Source organism: Plectropomus leopardus, chromosome 18 (genome assembly GCF_026936395.1).
Source record: "Plectropomus leopardus strain MGB_pleo_1.0 chromosome 18, ASM2693639v1, whole genome shotgun sequence".
Classification (NCBI taxonomy): domain Eukaryota; kingdom Metazoa; phylum Chordata; class Actinopteri; order Perciformes; family Serranidae; genus Plectropomus; species Plectropomus leopardus.
Genome location: NC_142193.1, coordinates 8,076,815 through 8,088,512, shown reverse-complemented (window position 1 = coordinate 8,088,512; position 11,698 = coordinate 8,076,815). Strand labels below are relative to the sequence as shown.

General features: G+C 37.6%; 1 protein-coding gene across 5 annotated transcripts; it reads right to left on the bottom strand.

The window, feature by feature from the left end:
- Positions 1 to 1,369: 1,369 nt before the first annotated feature.
- On the bottom strand, positions 1,370 to 11,059 carry LOC121957313 (uncharacterized). Of its 5 annotated transcripts, none has more exons than XR_015774858.1 (7): positions 10,719 to 11,059; positions 6,457 to 8,399; positions 3,985 to 4,078; positions 3,740 to 3,789; positions 2,658 to 2,726; positions 2,389 to 2,488; positions 1,370 to 2,302 (listed from the first exon to the last, which is right to left on the bottom strand). XR_015774858.1 is itself a non-coding variant. In XM_042505887.2 (6 exons), exons 2-5 carry the CDS (start codon positions 8,395 to 8,397, stop codon positions 2,685 to 2,687), a joined length of 2,127 nt encoding a protein of 708 aa, XP_042361821.1. In that variant the 5' UTR covers positions 8,398 to 8,399; positions 10,719 to 11,059; the 3' UTR covers positions 1,370 to 2,485; positions 2,658 to 2,684. The 5 variants fall into 5 exon arrangements, 2 of the variants coding, with proteins under 2 accessions (XP_042361821.1, XP_042361820.1); XR_015774859.1 differs by having other exon boundaries at positions 2,389 to 2,485; XR_006106745.2 differs by having other exon boundaries at positions 1,371 to 1,701.
- Positions 11,060 to 11,698: the final 639 nt, after the last annotated feature.

The window sequence follows — 11,698 nt, the reverse complement described above, 5'->3', positions numbered from 1 at the left end:
TGCTTGTTAGTCACCAGTTATATCATGAGAACTGAAATACAAGAGCTCATATACAAAAAGCTGCACTAGGCAACTTCTGCTCTACATAGCAATTTATATATATTAAAGGGTCAATTCATCCAAATCACAGAAACACATTTTTCAAAACTGGTACCTTATCAGTCTCTGTGGCTGGTTTTATTGGCTGAGTATGATCCAAAGATCTCAGGATGGAGAATTTGGTTTTAAAAAAAAGGTCCATAAATCTGCTTAAAAAACAAAGGCAGTCCTAATAACATCAGATTGATTGAGAATCATCGTGTTTTTAAATTTTTCTTCAGTGCATTAACAGACCGCTACAGAACTGATGTAGATGTTGTAGATGTTGATGAAATTTAACGTGTGTTTGGATTCTAATTTTGACTAAAACTTGTTAAACAAGTGTTTGTTTTATAGAAATTTCTAGTAATTGTTTTGCAACTTTGCCCAAGACTGAGCGTTCTTGGCACCTTAATCACCATCATGTCCCTTCAGTCTTCCCTCATCTAAGTGGATTAATGACCTGGACACAGTGGCCAGATAGTGCCTATCTGGACATCTGTACTAGAGTACCTGACCCAAGCCCAACAGGACCAGTCGGGCCGGGATCAGCAAAATATTTACAAATGATTTTTGGGTTTGGCCTAAAAATGACGAACCTACAGTCTGTGTTGAGCTGCTTCTTAATTCTGTAACATAAAATATGTAACTATGCAAATTATAAATATAGTGACACTTGTATGTATATCTATATGTACACTAAAGAGAGAAACTACTAATAGCTAATTTGGCATACTTCTCAGTAAGCTAATTTGTCAAATACGTAAACAAATGCAGATTAAAAAAAAAAAGACATAGGCTTCACATAAGTTGCGTGGAAAAATTTCTAGTCTGTATAACTCCAGAACTTATCTGAGAATCAGCATGTGTTTAAGGTTTCTTCAGTATAAAAGTAATCCAGTGACAGTTATCTTTAATTCCATCGGTACATTAAAAAACAAAAGGTACTCATAGTACATTCAGCATATTTTAAATGGGGCTAATTTGCCAGAAATGTAATAGGCTAAAACAAACAGGGCTAATGTCGGCTAACAAACTGAATCCACTGGTGTCATTATACTTTCTGTTTACTTCCCCTTAAGCACAAACATAATGGGAACAGTTGTTCCAGACTGCTTAAGGTGATAAATGTGTTTTGTGTCACCAACAACCTACAAAGCCCACATATCTAACTGATAATCATATAAGAATAAGGGTTATATATATATATATATATATATATATATATATATATACACACACAGATATACATACATACACACACACACACACACACACACACACACACACATATATATATATATATATATATATATATATATATATATATATACATATATTAATCAAGAAATCATTAAAATATCTGGAAAATATTTGGCTTTTAATTAAACGTTCTAATTAATCTGGAACATGCCAATTTAGAGGAGCCATTTTTTTTATGTGATTTCATTGAATTGACCCTTTAACTTGACATTTTCTTAAGTCCCGTAACATAACAATAAGAGACAAAACATTGAACCCATCTTGCTCTTGACCAAACTCTCCCTGCTGCTCGTGAGACATTTTGTTCCATTTTGTCCATCTTACATTTCCACATCCTCTGAGCAGAGGCAGCATCCAAACCTGACACCAGAAATAAATGTGCTTAAAATATGGTGAATGTACAGTTTGTGGTCTCAGTCAGAGGGGACGCGATGTTCTCTGTCGCAGCCCTACTTTAAGTTTTAACAGGAATTCCATATTTTTATATCTAAATCTTGCTTAGTGCAGCTTTACATTTAATTTAAATATTATTAGTAAAAAGGAAGAACGAAGTCTTCAACTAGGCATAAATAACAACAGACAGATTAAAATTATGATTTAAAGTGCTTCGTAGCAAACATCAACTGAGCATGCAACTGGATGAAAATAAATAATGTTTTGTTATGACTGACAAACTAACAGTGATAAAAAAAAGTAGTACAAAAACTGTGGAAAGGAAACAAAGTGGCCTTATATAAAGATATCATATTCTATACAACAAATCAATAAAGCTCATTTAATCTCTATTATAATTATGTTCAAATAATAAACCGTATTTGTGGCGTGGCTAGTCCAAGTGTGGATCTCCAAGAAAGAAAGAAATATCCATTCACTTGCGCGCACACACGCGCGCGCGCGCACGCACGCACACACACAAACACACACACACACACACCCCATCTTGTCCAATTGGTGTTACCGTCTGTATTAAAGAAAAAAAAAGACGTCTTATAAAAGTCCTAAAGTGGCCCCTGGTTGATCTGTCTTTGATGTCAAATGAAGTCTTACCAGAAGGTTTTCTTCTGCTCGAGCTTTAATTAGTGTTATAAAACAGCGGAGGTGAAATCAGGCAGATCACGTCACACCCTGAGGAGATCTGTGGATCCTTCTGAAAAAAAGAAGAACACTTTAAAAAGTCATTCATAGAAGAAATGTATTTAATTCTAACACATTTATCAACTAGCAAAATAGCTGCCCATTAGATTTTTTCCTGATCGATTAACATAATTGTTGCGGCTCTTTAAATAGACTACTACAGTAGTTTAAATATTACATACCTCCAGTACCCCCAAACGTGTTTCCCGTCATCTCTTGTGTTGTCTGGTCACACTTGCGAACGGTTTATTCTTTTGGGTACAAACAGGCAAAATAGACACAAATAAATAAACTCACCAAAAAAAAATCATAAGCAGGACCTGTTTTGATGACAATCAAGATTATGCAATATGAATATCAGAGCTGCAAAAAAAAAAAAAAGTTCACTGAGCTTCTTAAATGTAAATATTTCCTCTTTATTCCTCTTCGATAGTAGACTGAATATGGCGTTGTGGACAGTCGAACAAGACATTTGAGGATGTCCCTTTGGTCTTTTCACTATTTTCTGACATTTATAAAATGGTTTGTTTTACTTCATTAACAGTCCAAAATCCAAAGCTATTCAGTTTAGTATCATTTATGACAAAGAAATCAAGTTTACATATTTAAGAATCATAAAACCAGCAAATGTTAGGCTTCCTTCCTAATGAATTACAAAGAACAATTATTCGATTATCATAATACAGTACTTGCCAATAAATTTTCTTTTGATTGGTTAATCAATTGTTGCAGCTCTCTATATGTACATTTATATATAAATATAAATAAAATGATCCATTTCTGTATCAAAATCCTTGTCAATAAAACAGTCAAAAAGGAAGAATGTGGTCTTTGTATTCTTAACACCTTGTTGTTGTTGTTGTTGTTGTTGTTGTTGTTGTTGTTGCTGTTGTTGTTGTGTTTGGCCTTTGCAGCACACTGTACAGTATTAAGAGTTAAGACAATGACAAGATCATGACCAGACCAACCATTCTTTTGGCAATGTCATCCCTTTCTTATAGGCACTATTTATCATGATTTAGAAACAGGGTTTGATCATGTGACAACTGTCCTCTTGTACACACACAATAATAAATATGTAAAATAGCATTTCACATATTCTGACCGTCACACTTGTATGTAAAAGAAGAGAGCAGTTGGAAACAGTATAACAGCCTAAATAGAACACTAGTGACCCCCAGAGGCCATGCAGCTCCTCACACCTTTTAAAATCACACACAGACTTGAAAGCTTGTCTCTTGTCAGTAACAAGGTTGACACTCACCTTGTGCTCTGGACATCTGATTGAGAAGTTCTCCTCGTTTAAGACACAGCCTGAAAAAAGAAACGGAGATGCACAAATTTAGCTTTTATACCCTCAAAGATTGGTCACTTCAGGCTGAGGTAAGAACAGCACACAAGCAAAGCACAAAGTTTTCCAAACCTTCAGATGCAAATATCTTTTAAAAATGTTAACAAACAACATTTGTCCCTGAGCTGACACACGTTTCTGACAAATTTATACTGTACCTGACTGAATGGCACATCTGTAGTGATAATTTCTGGGACAGCCCTTCTGGAAACATCCCATTATTGCCCCTTTTTGTTGGCACAATGAACATATCTGAAAAGAAAAAGCACACAGTGAGAAAAAGGTACTTTTATCACAATATATGTTGCAAAATCACATTAAAAAATATATGTATATATTAAAATTGATATTCAGTGCAACATTACATCTGACGAAACTTCTTACATGCTCAATTATACATTTAAGTAGTTATTAGTCGCAAAATTATTATTCCAGTCCACACCGAAAAGATCTTCTGCGCAACATTTTAGTCATAATTTTTCCAATAAATCTTCAAAACTCAAGCGAAAAGCAAATAAATCAAATCACAATGGCATCCCCCAAAGTTACTGTCCTCTTAGTTTGAAATTCCCTTTGTTTCCTTTCTATGCTGCAGTGTGAGAAATGTCATGCAAAAAAAGGAATTTCAAGCTTAAAAACAAACTAACTTTGGAAAAAGTATCCTTTTTAGAGCTGAGATGATTAACTGATAAATTGATTAGAAGATCGCCAGAAAAATACTAAACTATTTTGATAACTGATTAATTGTCTGTCATTTTAAATCAATGAAATCAATCAAACGAAATGCTTTAACGGTAAGTTTTTCAGCCTCGGTTTTTACAAAACAGGAAGCAGTACCGGACTCACTTCATGATCGCATATTCTATTATTACAGCTAAACAATAGGGGTGTTAATCACTAGTTTAATCACAATACGATATTTGCCAGTATTACAAAGTCTACCACAATACGATGTCGATTTGATTCGATTTAGGGGCCTGCGATCAATATGAGCCGATATTATGCGCTCATTTAACACAGTCGTTTACAGGTGAAGCTGCCACCCCTTTCTTTGCTTTTGGCCAGAAAAGATAAAAAACAACATATACATAACCGGAAATAATTAAAACTGGTTCATTCTGTTTGAAAACCCTTTCTGGAAAAATATTTTCATTTTAATTCAACCCATGATCTTTTTCCTAAAACTTCAGGGCTGTCTGACTTGAAAACAAACTTCTCCCAGCATCCTCAAAACAGGGATTAACAACAAGATCTTTTCACTAAAGTATAAAACTCACTAATAACTATCAAGGATCAAGACAGAACAGCTGTCTTTTGTAGGTCACATTCCCCCCACATATACAACATGCTACTGTTATTAGCATAAGCTTAGGGCATTTTACATTGCAGAAATTAGCTTAGCGGTTAATGGGCATTTCCTCTACTAATAACTTAACCAACTAACTATTGTTTATGCTTTGTCTTACTCACCGCTGGTATAAGTCCCTGCACCTCCTGACAGAACACGAGGATGACTTCAGTCTACATGCATGTTTTTTCAGTCAACATTGCTACAACAGAGCAGCTAAGGTAACATTAGCAAGAAGTTAGTGAAGTGGCCCAGCAGGTACGTCATGTTTCCTCAGTATAGCTTTTGTTTACATATGATGTCTGCTGACTTGCAGTTTCTCCAAAAACAAAACATTTCCACACTGATTATTTATTCCCTTGTAAATAATAGTCATATATCCTCATCTTTCTCTTGCTGCTCACCATCAACTGCCGGATGCTGTGTGACATGACACAGACTTTCACAATAAGGGCGCGCTCGAAAGAGGATGATATGGATCAATATTTCCACTTTGTGTCGATGTCAGGTGATCGTTGCTCATTTAATCAATATATTGATGCAGATGGATGGATCGTTACACCCCTACTAAACAGTGCACTAAAACATACTTCATACATATTTCAACATATTTCATTTTAGGGGAGAAACAGAAAACACAGTAACATAATGACAGAATAAAAAGAATATGAAATCAGATAACCCTCACAAAACAATGTATAAATATGCATATATATACACATAGATACATGTATGTGTGTATGTACATATATATAAATATGTATGTGTGTGTGTGTGTGTCTATGTATATTTATATGTGTATATGTATGTATGTATATGCACATTTATATATTGTTTTGTGGGGGTTATCAGATTTCATGATCTTTTTGTTCTGTCATTAAGATTTGTTATTAATTCTGTTTTTATCTGTCATTTAATCGTGTGGTTACATGATCATTTCCTATTGGTTCCTATATAGGAGGGGCCATATCCATAATGCATATCTCCTAAAGCCATGACGAAGACCCGTGTTGGTCAAAACATGTTTGCCTTTATAATGATTTAACCATTACAATAAAGGCTTTTAATGTAATTCCTCTTAGTTTTTCACATTCACACTTTTGGAGTGCCTGGATTCCCCTCTTATTTAATCCTGTTGTTTCCTGTTTTCCATGAGCACCCGATACAAGTTCCTGACCTACATTCGATTAAAGTCTACAGAGCAACCAGTCATCTCTCTTTGTTTTCATAATTATTATGATGTTGATCATCATAATTTTATTTAAAAAGATGTTGATCTCACTGTTTCTTGTGCGAGCTTGGCCGCCTCCTCTAACCCGTACAGCTTCCCTCTGACCAGGAAGACACCAGCAGACCAGATACCGCAGTCCTCGTGGATCCAGCACTCGTCCAGATGAAGAGGCACCTTTGGGAGGGAGTGGCCGTTGCTCTCAGGCAAACCATTGACAGCGGAGCAGTTATTTGCATCACAAATATCGCCTGATGAATTTACTGAACTGACAAGTGAATGTTCTTCCTCTTTCTTCTCAGTCCTGTAGTCCAGAGATGGGTTAGTGGGATAGTACGGGCCGTGAAGGTCCCCAAGGCCCACAGCGTTGGCTGTCTGACCGCACAAGCAGCACAGCAGCGTGGCCTGACACCTGCTCTCCGAGCTGAACCGACCCAGCTGGAAACAGGACGTATGCGGAACAAACCCCGACAGAGACCTGGTGGTAGTCTGCTGCTGTCCCCTGCTGCTCCTGACTGTCGCCTCCTCCTCCTGATAGTTAACAACAGTGCACATCCTCTTCTCAATGTGAACAAAAGGGCAAAAACGTCCCAATTTCTTGTCCTTTTTTTCCTCTTTTGTGTTTGCATATTTAAGCATGATTTCTGGCTCTCTGGGAGAGAACAGAGCAGAAGGTCCCGTCTGTGAGCACCCTTTTTTCTTCCGTCTTACAACCGTTTTTTCATTTGATTTCCTTTTAGGCTCCTCTGGTCTGATTCTGCAGTTTTGTTCGGGTTTAGTTCTTAGCCTTTTAGTTTTACGAAGGGTGAGGGGTTTCTTTCGTTTATGAGTGATGCTTTTAGTGTGCGAAACTTTGCAGCGAGGCTTCTGCTCCTCATCCGACGCTCTCTGTGGCGACTTCCGGTCTGTCTGAACGTCCACATCCGACTCCTCTGAATTACTGCTCACTCTTTGTGATGCATTGGGCTGCGAGGCTGCCTCGTCTGCATCTGAGCTGAACATCCTTGTCGCATACTCCATCATGTCATCAGAATCTCCACTTTCGTTATAAATACCAACTGCGTTGTTCTTAGCTCGTCTCCTCAAACTGTGGCGAGATGCGCTGCAGGTAAACTGAGGCATTTCAGAGACAGGTTTCCTTATTCTGCTGCTACGTCGAACTTCCTTCGGTGGAGGTTTTTCATCCTCACTTTGAGAAGGAGTTTCTCTTGCTGTACTCTTCTTACAAGAAACACTTTTCTTACAAGGTAAGGAATCACTTTTCTTCTTTTCATTAGTGATTGAAACTTCAATAACATCACTGTCATCGCTGGAAATATCTACCGGAGATTCAGCAGGATTGCTGTAAACAGCACTTAGGTCTGACAGAAGGACTACAGGTCTGGTGTGATGTATAGGAATGTCCACTGAGCTGTCTGAGGAGTCTTCTGAGTACGAGCTCTCAGGACTGGGTGAGCTCATAGGCTGAGGTAGGTGATAGCAACCTCTCCCTTCATCCACTGAGGACAGGGACACAGCTGGGGACAGGGGCTCCACAATGTGCCTCACACTGTCTTGGATGAAAGGACTGCATAAGAGGGGCTCCTTCGCTGAAGAAACAAGGAAAATAACATCAGAGCCGCTGTCACTCTCCTCTGCGCCACTGCTTTCAGGAACTGGACCGCCGGTTTGGTCGGGCCCGTAGAAACCCTGATGCCACAGGTTGCCGTGGACTCCGTCGCGGTACAGACTGTAAGACTCTTGGCCCTGCTCAATGTCTCTGCAGTGGACAGGTGCACCTGGCTCAGGATGCAGCTGAGAGTTGTAGGAGAAGGAGGCTCTGGATCTGAACGAGGAGCCGATCTCTGTGCTGCAGCTCGGCGGGCGTCTGTGGTACCACTCAGGCTTCTTTGCCAGGTCCATGGCTTCAGTGTGGCTGCGGGTCAGGGGGTTGACTGAGTAGCCCTTTGACAGGTCCATAGCCATGAGAGATGGATCCTGAGGCGACACTTCCATCACTGCAAGAAACACACATTAACGTCAGTGAGTGTATTTTTTTCACACGTTTCTCATCAGATGAACTCCACCAATTTAGCACATCAACGTCTGTTTACTGATGTCATGGCTGGAGGAATACCCGAGGGCTACTGCACAAAACCAAAATAATGGATTACGCCCAGATTTTCCAGGTATCCAGGCTGAATTTAGCCGTGACTTGGCTGCATGAAAGCAGAAGCACATAAGTTACCATGGAGATTTATTCTGTGCAGTTAGCCTGCTTCCCACCAGGCTAACAGCCAGGCTTGTCCAAAACGGTATAAAAACAGCATTGTACAGTATGTCGTCGAAAATGCCATAAAAAAGTCATACTATGTAGTGTTGTCCAAAAAGCCTAAAAATGTAAATCTATGTAATGTCATAGTGCCGGATTTGTTCAATCAGGTGTCACTTAGATTGGAAATAAACATATTTTATAATTATTCTGTAGTTTTCTTTATCATTATTCATTTTTATTAACCTGCATTAAAATAGGCTTCCACAGTATAATTCAGTGAAGTAGTAATTTTATTGTAAAGTTAAAGATAACGTGAGCTAGATTTTGAACCTGGGCCAAACAGTTAAAAGTCAGCACCACCTGTCCTCCTGTTCAAATAGCTCTCAGAAGTTCAATGAATATGTTACATACACTGTTACTATTATTGCAGTTGCTGAGATGATTAGAAATGGCTGATGAAGCTGCAAAGGGGGTTTCAATGGCGTCAGTGATGAGGCGGCCTCACCCTCTCACAGATGGGCGGCGTGGCATTGTGGATGAGTGCGGTGGATGTGGTACATGTCGCTTTGGATAAAAGCTTCTGCTAAATACTCTTTACCTTCTTAAGTGTTAGTAATCAGTCTTCATTGTATTATCTGAATCATTCACTTCCACTGCTAACTTTTAAGGCAAACTAATTTGTAAAAACAAGTAACTCCTTGGATGGTCATGACAACGTGTCAGTACAGCTAAAGTCAAAGGTTATGAGAAGTGAATAGCTGTTTTTATCTAGAGACAAAGATCGTAACAAAGGAAACTCAAAAACTGAACCCCTCGGACAAAAGTCAGCATCATAAACCGCTACACCATATTCCGCACATCATGCTAAATGCTACAGAAAATACATTTCACATGTTACATTACGTAGAAGGTTATCCATGGAAGTTTGCTGTAACAATTTTATTACATAAAACAAAATTCCATGATTTTCCTCAAAAAAATGCAATGATTTTTAACCCTTTGAAACCTGGATCAACATGGATTGTCGCGTGCAGCGTTCAAACGCCTTCCATGAATGTTTTGAGCACCGAGCGGATTGGTTTGATTTCCTTCAAAAACATGGAAAAGACAATGAGCAACTTGGCAAGAAATTGACATTTGTAGATTTAGAGAATGACTTTTAAGAAACAAGGGGAAATGCTGAGAAAATATATTTAAAATCAGAATTATATATATATATCTTTACATCTAAAATTATGTTGCAGAATTATTATTTTGATGCACTTTTTTCAAGATTCCTTGTTTGTTTTTGTTCTTTACTTTACTTTTTTTTTTATATTTTCAAGTAATTTTCTTGTCCTTTTATACAAATTTCTTACTACTTTTGGGTAATTTCTTCTGTCTATGCCCAATACCTTCTTCCCACTCTTGAAAGAAATCAATTTCCTCAGGTTTCAAATCGTTAACAATTCAATCACCTTTCTAAATTCTAAATGATTTTTAAAAAAAATCAATTTCATAACATTTCAATGCCTGGAATATATGCTGGTGAAATTTCCTGACTTCTCCAGGTTTTCCTTAACTGTGGGAAGCCTGTATTATTGCTCTAAGTGCTCTATTTTTTACCAAATACTACAGCACAGTATAAAAACATTATAAGAAAGCCAAATGAAAAACCCCTGCAGGTTTTATTTTCTTAAAGCAGAGCTATCCCGCTTAATTTTATGAATTTATTATAATAAGTGTATTTAAATGTAATTGATAAATGTCAGAATGCTGTGCTTCTGAAAAATCACCGCAAAGATCACGTCGGGTTGGATTTGAATTGCAGATACGAGATTGTTATTTATTATTTAGTTAGATATATAACGTTTTATATTACGTATGCGTATGCTGTTGAGTATCAGAAGCCGTGCATCTCTTTACCTGAGCTTTATTTCAAGACATGTTAACAGGTAGGCCCGCTCATGAGTAATGTAGGATTTACTGTAACCTGCCTCTATATAATGTCTTGGGTTGTAGTTTTAACTTACAAGTGTGCAATGATCTGTCTTTTAAAGTGTAAATCTGCCGCTGGTCTTACCCCTAGGGTGGCAGCAGTTCTGATGGACGACCCCGGTCCTGGCAGAGCAGGCTTCAGGAGGACACTTTCTCCTCAAACAAGTCTGGTAGCTGGGTTTAGCTAACACACCTCTCCGGGCCCGTCATCAGGACTGGATGTAAACAAAAGCGACGACCTCATGCTAGCTGGCAAGCTAACGTTAGCCCGCTAAACTAATTCAAAACGTAGCCAACACTCGACACGATAACGAGACATGAACATTTTAGTTTAAAAAATGTTAGCAGGCAGTTACGACCCTCTGGCTACTGTTGGTATTTTAAAGTTGTCATCATGGAGACCATCTTCCTTCAGAGTCAAGTCACTCTGAAACAACCAGGGTGACACCGGAAGAGAACAGTGGACTTTCAAAATAAAGCCCCACCCCCCACCACCCGCCCTTTTTTTTCTGAGTTGGGGGGGCTGTGAACGTAATCAAAAATTAAACTAACTAAAAACCAAAAAACTAAAAACTAACAAAAGCAAATCACTATTTTTTTGTTTGTTTGTTTGTTTTAAAAAAAAGCAAAATTTTAATTTAAGGCAGATAGTAACATCACATATTTAAAATGAGCTCATTTAACAAGTCAGTGGTGGAAGTATTCAGATATTTTACTCAGGCAATTGTAGGCTACCAATACAACAATGTTAAAAAAATATCGTTACATATCTATATATATATATATATATATATATATATATATATATATATATAAAATAACTTTGCATTTTCCCTCTGTTTTCTGACCAGTGTTGGAAGAAGTATTCAGATCAGAAAGTTAAAGCACTACATGGTGTAAAAATACTCAATACATGTCTTGCAAATGTACTTTAAGTATTAAAGTAAAAGTACTTCTTCTGCAGTAAAATGCCTCCTACTGAAATATTATCATATCTGCCAATATTTGATAGTAAATACTGAATTATCAATGTTAGAGCAGCATTTTACTGTTGTTCGAGGTGGA